This window comes from Periplaneta americana, chromosome 9 (genome assembly GCF_040183065.1).
Source record: "Periplaneta americana isolate PAMFEO1 chromosome 9, P.americana_PAMFEO1_priV1, whole genome shotgun sequence".
Lineage (NCBI taxonomy): Eukaryota > Metazoa > Arthropoda > Insecta > Blattodea > Blattidae > Periplaneta > Periplaneta americana.
The window spans coordinates 43799732-43814231 of NC_091125.1; the positions used below are offsets into that span (position 1 = coordinate 43799732).

Below are 14500 nucleotides of genomic sequence, written 5' to 3' on the forward strand. Positions count from 1 at the left end.
TCATTGCTTGCGTGCCGAGAATGCGACGCACTATTCCTGGTGTTCGTGCCATTTCTTGACAGGAACCAGCTCCTGCAAAACTCGAGCATCCGCAACTAACCTCATTTTATATGGAAAGTTTTAATAGCACTTCCATTTATTATCTTCATAAGTACATACAACATAACGAATTACCTTAAGGTGACAGTTTTTGTAGTTACCTGATGTACTTCAGTACATATTAATAATATCTGATTTTAAAATTTAAGAACTTTTTTTTTATTAATAACGAATGTAATAACTGTGATTTGTGTTTTATGCAGCTATGACGTAATCCTGTTATCAGGAGTGGACAAAATGATAGAACAATTTGAAAACTTCGATGCAAAAGTAGTGTTCTCTGCTGAAGGATTCTGCTGGCCCGATGAGAGTTTAGCATCCAAATATCCGACTGTCCAAAGGGGTAAACGGTATCTTAATTCTGGAGGTATGTGTGATGGTTAAGCTTCCGTCATTTATGCATATACAGTATTTAAGTGAGCGTAATGTGTCTTTAAAATATTTGGATGTGTATGCTTTCATATTTTAAAAAGATTGTTCTGCTCTCCATATAGATTAAATTCGTTATGCCATTAGTTTTTCCTCCTTTCATTATTTTCTTCTTTTCAGTTTTGTTTCTCTATTCATTTTTTTTCTTACTTGCTGAAGTGTGTACAAATATCTTATTGTGTTAGACCAAAGTAGAAGTGTTGACATATATTGTTTTTTTTTATTTTAGGTTTTATTGGCTATGCTCCAGAGTTGTACAAAGTAGTGACATCATCAGACGTCGCCAATGATGATGATGACCAGTTATTCTATACTAAAGTGTACCTGAATGAAGAACTTAGAAATAAGTTCCGAATCAAGCTAGATCATAAAGCTGAAATATTTCAGAATCTTAATGGTGCTATAGGTAAGTAAGTCTTATATAGAATGTGGTTTTTTTCAATCAGCATAGTCTTGACTTTGCAGTGTTAAGTGTATTGTCGTACTCAATAATAAATAGCTCAATAATGATCTCAGTGGATCTAGACTTTGATCAGCAAGAATTGTGATTCCAGCAGTTTATTACGAGGGTTGTTTCAGAAAGTAATATGCTCCACATTATTTCCTCAGGAAATATTTGTTAAAAAGATGTGAAGTTTAAAATATAAATGGATATTTTCTTTATACATACCGGTACTATTTTTCTGCATAATGTACATCAACATACACAATCTTAGGCTAGTATGAAACAAGTATATGCATGCTTGTCTGTACTAGCTAATGCCCTATTTATGTATTACTCATGTCCTCACTGTATGAATTATGCCATCAGCCTCTTCAAACTTTGTCTTGCGGATAGCATCTGTAAGTGTTCCAAAAGTAGGAAGTCTGAGGGAGCCAGATTTTAACTATAGTGTGGATTTGGTGTTGCCCTCCTGGGTTTTTAGAATTGTGTAAGGACATAGCAAAATTTCTGTTAGATTCTTGTGAGGCTGAACTTGAAGGAAGCATTTCCTGAAGGTTTTCAGCTTCTTGATGTATGTGCATAAATTGATACTCTCGGCCAGGGACGGCTCGTCCATAAGAGCTGCGGAGCTGCAGCACTCCCTACTTTGACAGGAAAATAAAAATAATATTTATTTTAATTTGTAGAAGAATTGTTACAGCTTTTATTGGTAAATTGCTTTATATTTCATCTGGCCGGGAATATGTACTGTTATCTTATGCATAATCTTTTTGCACGTCGACTGTACTGGAATTGAGACTGCATTCAAAGTCGTCCTGGGATCTGCAGGGTGGGACAGATCATAGAGAGTGTATCTTGATGGTCAGGGGGGAGAGAGGTGAAGGGAAGCAGAGGGAAACTGCCGCTGTTGAAAACCCGTATTTCGCTGCAGTGGCTTGCAGAGCCAGGCGACAAGGGAAGATCTTTCCTCCCCTCACATACCGCTATTGTAATGCTACGTCAAATGGATTCTGCATTCTCTTGAAACTTAATGACAAAATTTTTATTTTCTCTTCACATACTTATTGTTGTAGAATCTTTTCGAGTTAATATAACTAAATTAATATTCTCTTTTGCCTTATTATTACGTATATATCAATCTCCAGCTGAACCTAATATTTGCCTTAACTCAAAATGATTGCACGGGTATAATCCTTTTGATATAGCACGTAAAATACGAAAGAGACTTCTTTTCCAGTTTTATAAAATTGTTGACCATCAGTATATCTGAATGTTACTTTGGTGTGACGTTTTAGTACCGTAATTTAACCAGCGCAAATGTGCAAGCATGAGTGTGTCTGAATTACAGAATATTAATTTTATTTTTCTCAACTTTCCCTTGCGGAAAAAATTGATGTAATGAAGTGAAATTAAAGGGTCGTTCGTTACCCGACTTAAATCTTACTCAAGCTTCATCCAGCCGAAATAGTGCATATATGTAAGGAAGTATAACAATGAAATTTACGCTGAGCATTTGTGGTTGTCTCCTCTTCGATGGTGATACTGCATAGACTAGGAGTGGTGTGACAGATTTACGACATTTGCCCCTAAAAATTAAAAAGCACGAATCTTCGCAATCTCACCTGAAAAATGTTGTTTCATTGGCTATGATAGGCAAAACTAATATTCCTTCGCAATTAAGTGAAACGAACAGAACAAACATTCTCAAACATAATCAAGAAGTGAGAAAAAATCGTGAAATTATTTTAAAAAATATTAGTTGTATCAAATTTTGTGGCCAATATGAACTTCCCCTTAGGGGACATGATGAAAAAACGATTCGAAGAACTCTGATGTATTTCGTGGGTTGCTACAGTCCATGATTAATATAAACGAGGCTATCAAAAATCATTTGGAACATACCACTGTTGAAAGTTCAGAATGAACTGGTAGATTGCAAGTTGATTGTCTGCCGATCAGAAATTCAAACTGAAATCGATGGTATTAGGTTTTTTTTTAGCGATTAGCAAATGGTGCCACAGACGTCTCCCAACTAAGTCAGAAAGTTTTGGTTTTTCGATATGTAGTGCATTTATTTTTGTCCTATACTTATTATAGTAATGGTATCAAGAAGTGAAATTTGTATGTACCAAAATCTACTGCAGCTCTCCTAATCCACAAGTTCACGAGCCGCCACTGCTCTCGGCTCTTGACATATCACATTCACAAGAATGATGCCATTACTGTTTCGAAAAGCAGTGATCATGACTTTTCCGGCTGAGAGCGAATTTTTTTGTTTGAATATGTTGTCACTTCATTGACTACCTTTTTTCCTCTGGCTCAAAATGGTGCACTCAAGACTCGTAGAGTCAGGGCGAATAATGGCGAAGTGAAGGGCTCTGCCATGGCACAAAAAAAAAAAAAAGCTTCGTTACCTGTAATGATCTGGGACAAAAAGATCTCCTCGTCAGCAACAAAACACTCCAAAAATTCAGAAGAAATTGTTTTTCTTTGAATTCTATATTTGACTGTGAGACTTCATGGAACCCATATTGCGTAAGGCTTTGAAAATCCGAGAGCTGAATAATTTCAATCGCACTTTCATTTTTAACTGAAAGCTCTACTGCCAGCTGTCTGTGCCTGTGATGCGGTATTGCTGATGAATAACATCAGCGCACTTCAACATGTCTGGGCTGGCTAAGACAAAGAGCTCAGTTTATCCCATTCCTAGCTTTGACTCTCTTAGCCCAGCTACCAACGGTGCTTCTTTCGACTGCACAACTTCCATACATTGCACACAAATATTTGTGAATGTTTACCTTAATTTCTTCCTTCACAATTAAGAATTCAATCACATCCCGTTGTTTGTAAAGGAAGTCATTTACAAACTCTATTTTTACAGTTTACTATAGCTTTACTACCTGTTGTAATGATTTGTACCAGAGGTCTGCATCGGACATTTTAGCTCGAGCACCAAGTAGTTCATAACATAATCTAATAGGTAGTGCACATGCATGATGGGTAAAAGCCTCGCGAGCAATAAATCCTTCAATGGTACAAGCCGAGCATTAGGCATTCGTTCTTGTTACTGGCTAGTAGTACACTATCAAAAATAGAGCGTGAGCTAAAAGATGTGGTGAAGTTGAAACTACTCAACTAGGAATACAAGTTAAGTGCTAAAGAAGGTATGAAGAGTGATGTGTGGGACAAATTCTTACTTGTGACTTCATAGGTTGATAAAAAGGTGGGTTACGTTTCTTGTAAACATTGTTCAACTTTCTTGTCATTCTCTTCTACTACAACTCATCTGAAGACACACGTGTGTAAATTTCGTTCAGAAGGAAGAAGATCTGATTATGTGCCACTTGATATAAAACAGTGTTTCACACCAAAGTGTATCGAAATGTGCACTAGTGATTTTCGCCCATTTAATATTGTTTCGGGCACAGAATTTCAAAACTATTCTCAGGAACTTATTAATATAGGTGCAGATTATGAATGTTACTGATGTTCTTCCTCATCCTACAATTATCTCCAGGAATATTCAAGCACGAGCAGATGAAATTAGAGAAAAGGTAATGCCAAAAATAAATTTTGCGGCTGAAAATTGCGGTTGTGCCTGTACTGCAGACTTATGGACTGATCCATACAAAAATAGAAGTTTCCTCACCATTACTGCCCATTTTATTGACAATCATTGTTTGATATTTCTTAAATCCCATAATTTCCTTTAACATAAAATTCCGATATTGCTTCCAAACTATTACATTATTATTTTATTTTTGTGTTTATCGGTGTTAAATATTATTAATAGTGGCATGGACACCATTGTGTTCTAAATTAACTACCAAGGAAGAAACAGTTGTAAATCATCTGCAGCAATCGAAATAATCACTCCAATACCTCTGAGTTTGGATACCAGGCTATGAGAGGCCTGAAATGGATTCTTGTATTTCAATAGAAATGAAAAACAGGTGTGCATGCTCATACGATTTTACTTCATCCTTGCTCATGTACCAATTTACCAAATCAGAGTCATCTATCACAGCAATATTGTCGATTTCATATTGTCACTTTTGTCTTGTTGCTGATGATTCGCACTTGTTTCCACAAATCAATAAGGAATTCTATAACGTAATTGTCAAAATAAACTCGAAAGTAAAATAATATCAATCAACATAAATTTCCTCAGCATCAAATACACCCAATAAATTTACTTTTACGGAATGTCACTTCCATTTAATTAAGTTTTCATGTGTTTAAATTTAATTGTGTTTATAATAAAACTGAATATGTCCATTATTCTGTTGTAGTTAACACTTGATGACTGTAGCCCTATTTAATTATTTCTTCACGAATTCAAATGACATATACTATGTTAAGTAAATACAAAGGTCGTTTCATAAATCATGGGAACTATGTTATATCTTCGGAACATGTGGCAACATGGTTAGTCCAGTATATACGTTTGAAAACCTGTGTTACACTCTATGGAATACCACCACCAGATGGCATCTATTGCATTGGTGGCTAGTTAACAGCATATGTAAATATTAGTTTGCTGGCGGCTGTGCTCCAAGATGGACAGTGCCATAATCCTCCATAATAATGCTACAGCCCACACTGCAGCTCGTGTCAAGGACTTTTTACAGTGGTGAAAATGGCAGATTTTAGAACATCATCCCTACTCGCCTGATCTCAGTCCATATGACTTTGATTTCATTCCACAACCGAAAAAGTCACTGCATGGGAATTGTTTGCAAACAAGGAGAACATCTTAACAGTATTTCGATGACAGATGGTACACACAGCTGATGGTATTCACTGCCTTCCTCATCATTGGCAAAGATGCGTGGAAGCCTTGGAGTACTGTTTTGAAGGATGTTAGCTATGTGTAATGTACTTTGTTTCCTTTTGTGTATAATAACACAATGATTTCTATTTACTCATCTTTCGATTTCCCCCTCCCCATTAGCTCCTGTGCCCAGGTCCCATTTGGTGCTAGCCTTGCGAAGCACATTCCAGTGATCTTCAAATGCACATAATGGATTTTCATTGCTGCAGCTTTATCAGTTAATATAACATAATTGCCATGACTTATGAAACGACCCTTGTAGTATGCGTTTTAACTTATTTTAATTATTTATTATTCTATTTACGACATAATCTTGTTAAATATCTTGCGAAATTTCAATTTCCTTTGGATAAATGCATTCATGTTTCGTGTTCGTGAATTAATCAACAAAATGAAAGCCTATTGTGATATTGGCTGTAATAATACTGAATCAAATTTGTTATTGTTGTTTTCTAATGCCAGGCATTTGACATTAAAGTCATTTGACCTCTTGCACTCCAATATTTTTCAAAGATATTGTGGTCAGCCACTGAAGCACAGATTTTGAGCTGTTCCGAATCCATTTCTTGGTTTGAGTTGCACAATGGGCAGTTAGGAGACTGATATATTCCAATTCTATGCAGATGTTTGGCCAAACAGTCATGGCCTGTTGCCAATCTAAATGCAGCTACAGACGATTAAATTTAAACAATCTGTTTTCAGCCGATATTGAACTGAGGTTCAAAGGACGAGAGGCATACCTCCAGAATACAGTGTACAACTCTGTGCCATTAGTGGTGCATGGCAACGGGCCAAGCAAGTTGGTTCTGAATACGCTTGGCAACTACTTAGCAAACAGTTGGAACCCAGAGGATGGTTGTCTCAGTTGTTGGGATGACTCAGTTCTTCTGGAGGACAAAGATGTAAGATTACCATTATCGCCATTATCATTGTTGTAACCTTTATTTATTGTGACATAATTTCTCGACTGGGAAAATTCCTGCTTGGACTAAGCACGCTTTTAGTATATTATAGTCAAAGTATTGGATTGTCTGGCTATGTTACAATATTGTTCCTTCAGACAGCAGCCCTTTTGCTATTCCAGGTGTGTTGTAATAAAAATCTATTACTTGATGATAATACTATCATCTGTTGCATTGTTACATTAAAATTTATCTTTTAAATATTCGCTAACGTTCGCTTATGATTTATATCTTAAGTGTTTATTTTATATTTGTTGGTGTTATTTCTGCTGCCATCTGTATTGTTTTTCAATTTTCATCTTCTTCAATTGGGAAGAGCTGTTATGTGCTAGGTCTATATACATGCATTATGTTATGAATTCAGTAGAGGTTCCATAGGCCTTATTATATTGATGTTAAATATTATATTAAATAAAAGTGAAAGAATTGGCCTACCAGTATTTTATTCAGTTGATCGGACCTAAGCATCTCCACATTATTGACAGGAAAGATAATTTTGCGTTTCAAACGTTCAAAAGAAAACTTTTGGATATTCCACCATATGCTGGGACTTAATCTCTGACATTTCGTAATTGCATACAGGTTCCATTTTCAGAGCAATATAGTAAGGGTCACTTATTCTGTTGGGCCCATTATGTCTGACTAAAATAGATGACTCTTTAAGGTCTTAAATATACGGTAATGCTCTGAAGATTAAATCTGAATGCAGTTTCGAAACGTTTGAGATGTGATGTTCCCACACAATGGAATACCCTAAAAGTCTTATTTTAAACACAGTCACTGTGATGCCTAAAATTTAATTCCAAAAGTTGTTTACGAAATTGGAAAGATTCATTAGTGCACATGAGTTAGTAAATCAAAACATTATTGTCTCTGTTCCAGTTTTTTTAAAAGTTTATGTATTTAAATCTAAAAAATAGTGAAACATTAAAAATATTGTTCTTTAACATTTCTTATGAACATGAGTTGTGAATTAGACTTTATAAAAGTGGTTGTGGTACAGCAAAACTCATATTGTTTGAGACCTTAGTGTTTGATTAGTTTAATGTATTTAAATGTATGAATTATTTGAAGTATAATATTTGTTGCAGCCCAAGATGTATCCAGTTGTTCTAGTGGCTGTCTTCATTGAAGAGCCAACACCTTTCTTAGAAGAATTTTTTGAAAAACTTTACAATATTGAATATCCTAAAGAGAAGTTACATCTCTTTGTTCATAATGCGGTAAGTGGTATGTATTGTACTCTCACCTATTCCTTTTAGTATAAAATATAAAACAATTTTTAAGACAGATTTTGTGAAATTTCATATAGGACAAATTCATGATGGTTGGTGATGTACCTAGTGATTTCCACGCTTATTTCTTTACTCAAATATTGTGAGTTTCAACTTGGGTATGGTCGATGGATTCTTTAGACACAATAATCCAAAGTATGGCTTCCTCTAGAAGTGAAGTGAAACTGGACTACTGTGTTACACCAAGTTTGTAGCACACGAAAGAACGTTATGACTATGGTTCGGATAAAGTAGCTGTATCAGGTTAGGCATCCTTAGTTCGTGCATTTTGTTTACAAACATTAACTGCTGGGGTGCTCCCCACCCTCTAGCTAAAACATCAGTAAATGTACAGTACAAGGATGCCTATCCTGATAAGACTACTTTATCTGAACCATACTTATGACATTTGACCAATTAATGTTGTAAGTAGTAATTCGTCCACATTATAGTTTCTACTTTCAATTCCAGATGGAAGTGCCAACTGATTGCTAATAGATGTCTTCTAGTATCTAAAATTAAATCTTCCTTCCAAGGAGTTATTTCCCAGTTACCCAGTACTAGTTGAAAAATTATAATTTTGCTTAATGCTGTCTTCTTGATACAAGTGTTAATTTCATCCTGACAATATAAACTCAACTGAAGGACTCATTTTTCTGCAAGATGCTTGGTGTTCTAGCTGAAAAGTGTTACTGTTATAACATTTCAAAGTCCACCGCTGTGAAGTAACAGTATGCCTAACCATGAAACAAGTGGGCCCGGGTTCAAATCCTGGTTAGGACAAGTTACCTGGTTGGGTTTTTTCCAGGGTTTTCCCTTACCCAATAAAAGCAAATGGTGGGTAACTTTCGTCGTTGAACCCTGGATTCATTTTTCTGGCATTATCACCTTCATATCATTCAGACACTAATATAACCATAGCATTTGAAAAAAAAAAAACTTCATAAAATAGCCAATTAAAAAAAATAACATTTTAAACTTAATATTGTGAGTTTCGGATTGACATTATGGAACTTCCATTTTTTTTTCTTTGTTTGAAATAGTAAGCTCATATCAGATTACAGTAGCACTATGCATTTTATATTAACACAATTTTCGACATATTCAATTCTTATGAGAAATATCACATTATAAAGAAGATTACCAGTATGTAGAAAGTAACTTGCCAGTTAGTAGATGTTTTTACCTGTGAAATTTAATTACGTTTCTACTATATGTAGAAATTGATGTTTTGTTTTGTTAATCTTATGTCAGAAATTTATGTGAGAGTAATAAATAATGTAAATATTACCTGCAGGCGGAGTACCACTCAGAGGTGGTAGAAAATTTCTTTTTGGAACATGGAGAAGAGTACCATAGCTTGAAAAGGATAAATCCAGATGATGACGTGAAAGAATGGCAAGCTCGCAACCTGGCAATGTGAGTATTCAAATATTGTATGAAATATTTTCTAATGATTGGTTGTTATTTTGCTTTGAGATTTCAATGAATTGGTGCGTCTTTCAAGAAAGGATCTATGTTAGTTGACAAAAATAATAAAAATTCTTTAAACTTACATTCTTTCTGGGAAAGGACAGTTATATACGTGTAAGTGTGAGTGCGTACACACAGACACACACACACACACACACACATGCACACGCACGCAGAATATAAAAGTAAGTCACTTTTCTGAATCCATGTATGTTTCTGTCATGGTAACTCAGTTGGCAGAACACTGGCTTACGATGACTATGGACCTAAGTTCGAACCCTGTAGATGGCAGAGTCGTATTTGTGGAAAACAAAGCCAAGGTTCCTGATGGTTTTCCTCTAGGTTCCCCCATTTCTCTCCATCATTCCATTGTCACTGTTCATTTCAGTATTTGTTATCATCATTTCAATAGCGTTCACCCAAAACAATATGGCGTGATGCAGTAGTATGACTGTGTGACTGGCATACAGACGTCATCAGTCTGAGAAGACTCAGTATGCTTTCGGAGGGGGTGGAAAAGCACTCTAGTGGGACTCCTTTAGTATCTTAAGACGTACAGGCTTAATCGACAGATGAAATCACACTGCTTTTGCAAAAACGCGACTATTTAAACTTCAAAATCACTTCCAGTGTAGGAGTAGTAAGACACAGTAAGCCCTCTAGAAGCTGCAGTGCTAGCCTTTGGTGCCCTCAATATCAAAGGGAAAAACAATGTACAGTAGGTACAGTATGTTGTTGTAGCGTCTAACTACTTTGGAATGACTAAAGTAGTTTTAATGTAACTGGTCTATTTCCTTACAAGGGAACCATCCCAGTCACAACTATTTGAATTAAAAAAAAAATATACGAGCTAATTTTTGTATGATAAACAACGTGGTAATTTACAAATCTGGCTTTCAGGTAGTAGCTCCCTGTAAAGCAGGTTTGAATAATTTCAAGGAACAATTGTTCTGGGGCCTGGTATTGATCCCGGGACCCTTCGCTTAGCGCATGAATGCTCTCCCGACTGAGCTACCCCAGCAATTATACGCAACACTGTCACAATTTTTCCTTTATATCCACACAACTCAAATGGGCTGACAAGGTGCGAGAACCCAACTTTGAGTGCACACAAATTCTGTGTGACTTAAATTGTGGCTTCCTGTTAACATACCTCCAGTAACGAAATGTATTATTCAAACCTGCTTTACAGGGAGCTACGACCTGAAAGCGCCTCCCTTCCCCTATCCTCCGCTCCCCTCTCCTCTTCTCTCCTCTCCTCTCCACTTCCCTTTCCTTCCCTTGTTACGAAATGTTACTATTTTGTTGAGTCAGATACACTTTGCAGGAATATGAAATATATAATATTTATTGTCTTATTATTTTATGAAATTCCGTAGTGCAATAAGTTGTGAAATTGTGTTTCTTTAATCAAGAATTATCTAGCGTTATTTCTTGAATCAGGTACACTTTTCAGAAAAATGAAATATGTAATATTTATCTTATTATTTTGTGAAATTCTGTAGTGCAATAAATTGTGAAACGTGTTTCTTTAATCAAGAATTAGGAACCATCTGCCATTATTTCTTGAGTCAGATACACTTTGCAGAAAAATGAAATGTATAGTAATTATCTTATTATTTTATGAAATTCTGTAGTGCAATAAATTTTAAAACTATGTTTATTTAATCAAGAATTTTCTGCCATGTTGGATCAAAGAATAAAGATTTTTTGAAGTAACTAAATAACCAACGAATGAACTTAGATTTCAAACTAGTACTGTTTCATCTTAACCAGTGTAGACTGGCTTCCGTGAATGCAAGTCACTCTATAATACGAGGACACAGGCAGGCTTTCATGGGTCCTGCCTGGACTGGGCTTATAAAACCCTGGCTGAACGGGCCAGTCTTAACTTTTAACTTGCTTTGTAGCTTCACCGGAACTCAAGCCTGACGACAGGCAGTTACAGGCGTGAGTCTTGTCTGATTTGCCAGTGTCTACTATGGACTGTCGCACACATACTAAAATAATAATAATAATAATAATAATAATAATAATAATAATAATAATAATAATAGTCTATTAAAACTGCCGTCTATTAAAATAATAATAATAATAATGATAATAATAATAATAATAATAATAATAATTATTATTATTATTATTATTATTATTATTATTATTATTATTATTATTATTATTATTATTATTATTATTATTATTCCAATTAGGTAGGTGGCATTTGGCCTACTTTGAGCATTTCTTCTTTAGACAATCTGTGCTAATGTATCAAAATGTTATAAAAATGGGTGAATGCAGGGACTTCTCTATTCCATTCTGAAGAAGGTTATTTATGTATATCTTAATCGTACAAACTCCTCCAACAAACGGATAGAAATCTCATTTCACTTAATGTTGCAGAGATCACTGTTTGACGGTGAAGTGTGAGTACTACTTGAATTTGGACAGTGACGCACATTTGGACAACCCTCACACCCTTCGTCTTCTAATTGAACAGAACAGGTATGTTTTGAGTTTTTTTTACATGAACTATTGTAATTTCGGAAATACTAGAAAACAAATCTTTTTGAGATAAAATCTAAAATAAAGTGTATTCTGAATTTTTATTGTGAGTCTTCCATTTACATTCACATTATGTCAACTCATTGCCCTCTTATTTTCATGGTTAAATTTTTCTTGTTGTTCTTATATCTTTATTTTTATATTTATTTAATTGTTGATTTCATCGTAGGAGCGTTGTTGCCCCTCTACTCCTGAGGCCATACAAGGCCTGGTCTAACTTCTGGGGAGCATTGACAGCTGATGGTTTCTATGCCAGATCTATGGATTATATGGAGATCATTCATAATGAGCGTCGGTGAGTACATGTTCTTCATTAGTGACGGTAGTTTTATATTTAAAATATGTGCATGTAACCATTTACAAGATGGAGGTATAGCTTTCAATTTTAGAACTCTTTTTGGAGGATATTTTTATTGATATATCGTTTTAATTGCATATGTCCGTGTTCACAAGTAGAAGCTTTATTTTATACTATATAAACTGTTCATTAAAAAAAAAAAAAAAAAAAAAAAAAAAAAAAAAAAAAAAAAAAAAGAGGATGTTGATCGCAGTCATAATTGCTAGAGATTATAGTTTCTGCCATCCTACTTCATGAGGGGAAAAAATTTTCTCATGAAATTTCGGCCTGTGTTTGGGACCTGAATCCTCCCAGAATCGTGATGCATTTGAGGAGTTACAATATGTAGCAAAATACGGTAATGGCAACCAACTATAACATCTAGGGAAATAATCGTGCTAACCACACAATACCTTTGTTCTGGTTGGATGATCATTCACCTCTGCAGGGGTATATGAACGTGAGACTAGTAGTCGGCTGGTTGGCTCTGGCTCTTAATGGGCTGTTATGCTGCAATATATTTTTTACATAGAGATTTTTTAAGGAGAAAAAAAAAAGTTTCTTAATTCTGAAGATTGTCAGAGGAATTAGTAAACTTGACATTGAAAATAATTGAGATTACAACGGAAATGTAGTGACATCGTTCCCTCGGGATAGTCTTCTTCAAATGAATAGTATTCATTTATTATTTCTGTGAACTCAAATCTGCAGTCATCCTCTCCCACAATGAATGCTGTGTGAAATTTCTGAATGGTCAATGGATTGCAATAGCTTCAATTTGATTTCTTTTCACACTTTAATTATTTTAATTTCTCGTGTATTTTTAACTGAAACATGTAAATTTGTCTGTTTTCATTCTAAATAAATATTGTTATGATCATTACTTCTCGACCTAAATTTTGATCTTTGCTGGACATAGAAGTGTTTAAATCTCAGAATTATGACAGTCTGTTTTACAATGTAAAATATTATTGATGACTAGGAAGTTTTAATTATAGTTTATTTAGTTTAAATTTCCGATTTTTATATTTGATATTTAAAGAAGGAAACAAAAAGTCAATGTTATGTTATTTTATTAGTTAGGATAACACATTCCAATTTGGATTACGAATTGTGAATTAGTAGATTGTAGGTGGATTTTGTACAGATTCTCTGATGTAAGTAATGTTGTGCAGATGAATATGATTAAAGGTTATTTCACAATTTTTGTAGGATTGATTAGTTTGTAATATAGATTCCGTTGCTGATCAAACCCAATATTTTTGGAAGTTAATGATCAACTTATTTTTAATACAAATGCACTATGACCCTTTAATGAAAATTTGAAAAAAATAGCCAAATCTCCTTTATTGAAAGCTAATTGAAAATTTAATATCATCAATCAGTACTGTACATTTTCCGCTTTCTAATTTACCCTTTTCAAATAGCCTCTCTCCTTAAGATTCCATTATAAATATACTAGATGGACTTGATATCATTATTCAGCGAACAGTTAAAACAGTCGTATTCCAGACAGGATTGCTAGTGCAATGTACTCACCATGCAAGTTACGAGATCTTGGTCTTATTAATAGTAAATGGGAAACTCCTTTACAAAGTATCTGTTGCTCATAAATTGTCAAAATATGAAGATTTCAGTTTCATTAAAGTTTTTATTATTACCATGAGATTCAGGTAAGTCTACCTCACTTAGACATCCATAATGAACTCTTTGCATCACTTAGAACATTTCGGAAAATAAGAAAATATCTGAGAGAGCTGTCTTTTCAAGATTGCTCATCCTTATCTTGGCAAGGCATTGGTGTGTCACATTTTGCCGAATATCCACCTGTCAGTAATTTAATGAATGATGAGATTCACCTAACTTCTTCTGAGTGGACTTCTACAATTAAGCTGAATTAATTATGCTAACCTTAGAGGAGTTCGCGGAAATAATGGAAGATCGAAGGCATTTCCCTTTGCAGGAGGTATTCAAAAGAGTCAGAAACACAGAGTCATATACTCGGAAATTACCCATTTAATTCTCTTCATAAAGTAAAACACTCTTTCCAGCTTGTTGGAATCTGTAGGCTTCCAATGCTATGAA

General features: G+C 34.7%; 1 protein-coding gene across 5 annotated transcripts in view; it reads left to right on the top strand.

Moving 5' to 3' along the window:
- The window catches only part of Plod (procollagen lysyl hydroxylase), a 162818-nt gene that overhangs the window by 69208 nt on the left and 79110 nt on the right, over positions 1–14500 (top strand). For all 5 annotated transcript variants that reach the window (XM_069834578.1, XM_069834579.1, XM_069834582.1 and 2 more), the window contains 7 exons: positions 303–466; positions 758–934; positions 6510–6709; positions 7861–7992; positions 9341–9462; positions 11917–12018; positions 12248–12373. In XM_069834578.1, the coding sequence (XP_069690679.1) occupies positions 303–466; positions 758–934; positions 6510–6709; positions 7861–7992; positions 9341–9462; positions 11917–12018; positions 12248–12373 (1023 nt within the window). The remainder of the gene's footprint in view (positions 1–302; positions 467–757; positions 935–6509; positions 6710–7860; positions 7993–9340; positions 9463–11916; positions 12019–12247; positions 12374–14500) is intronic.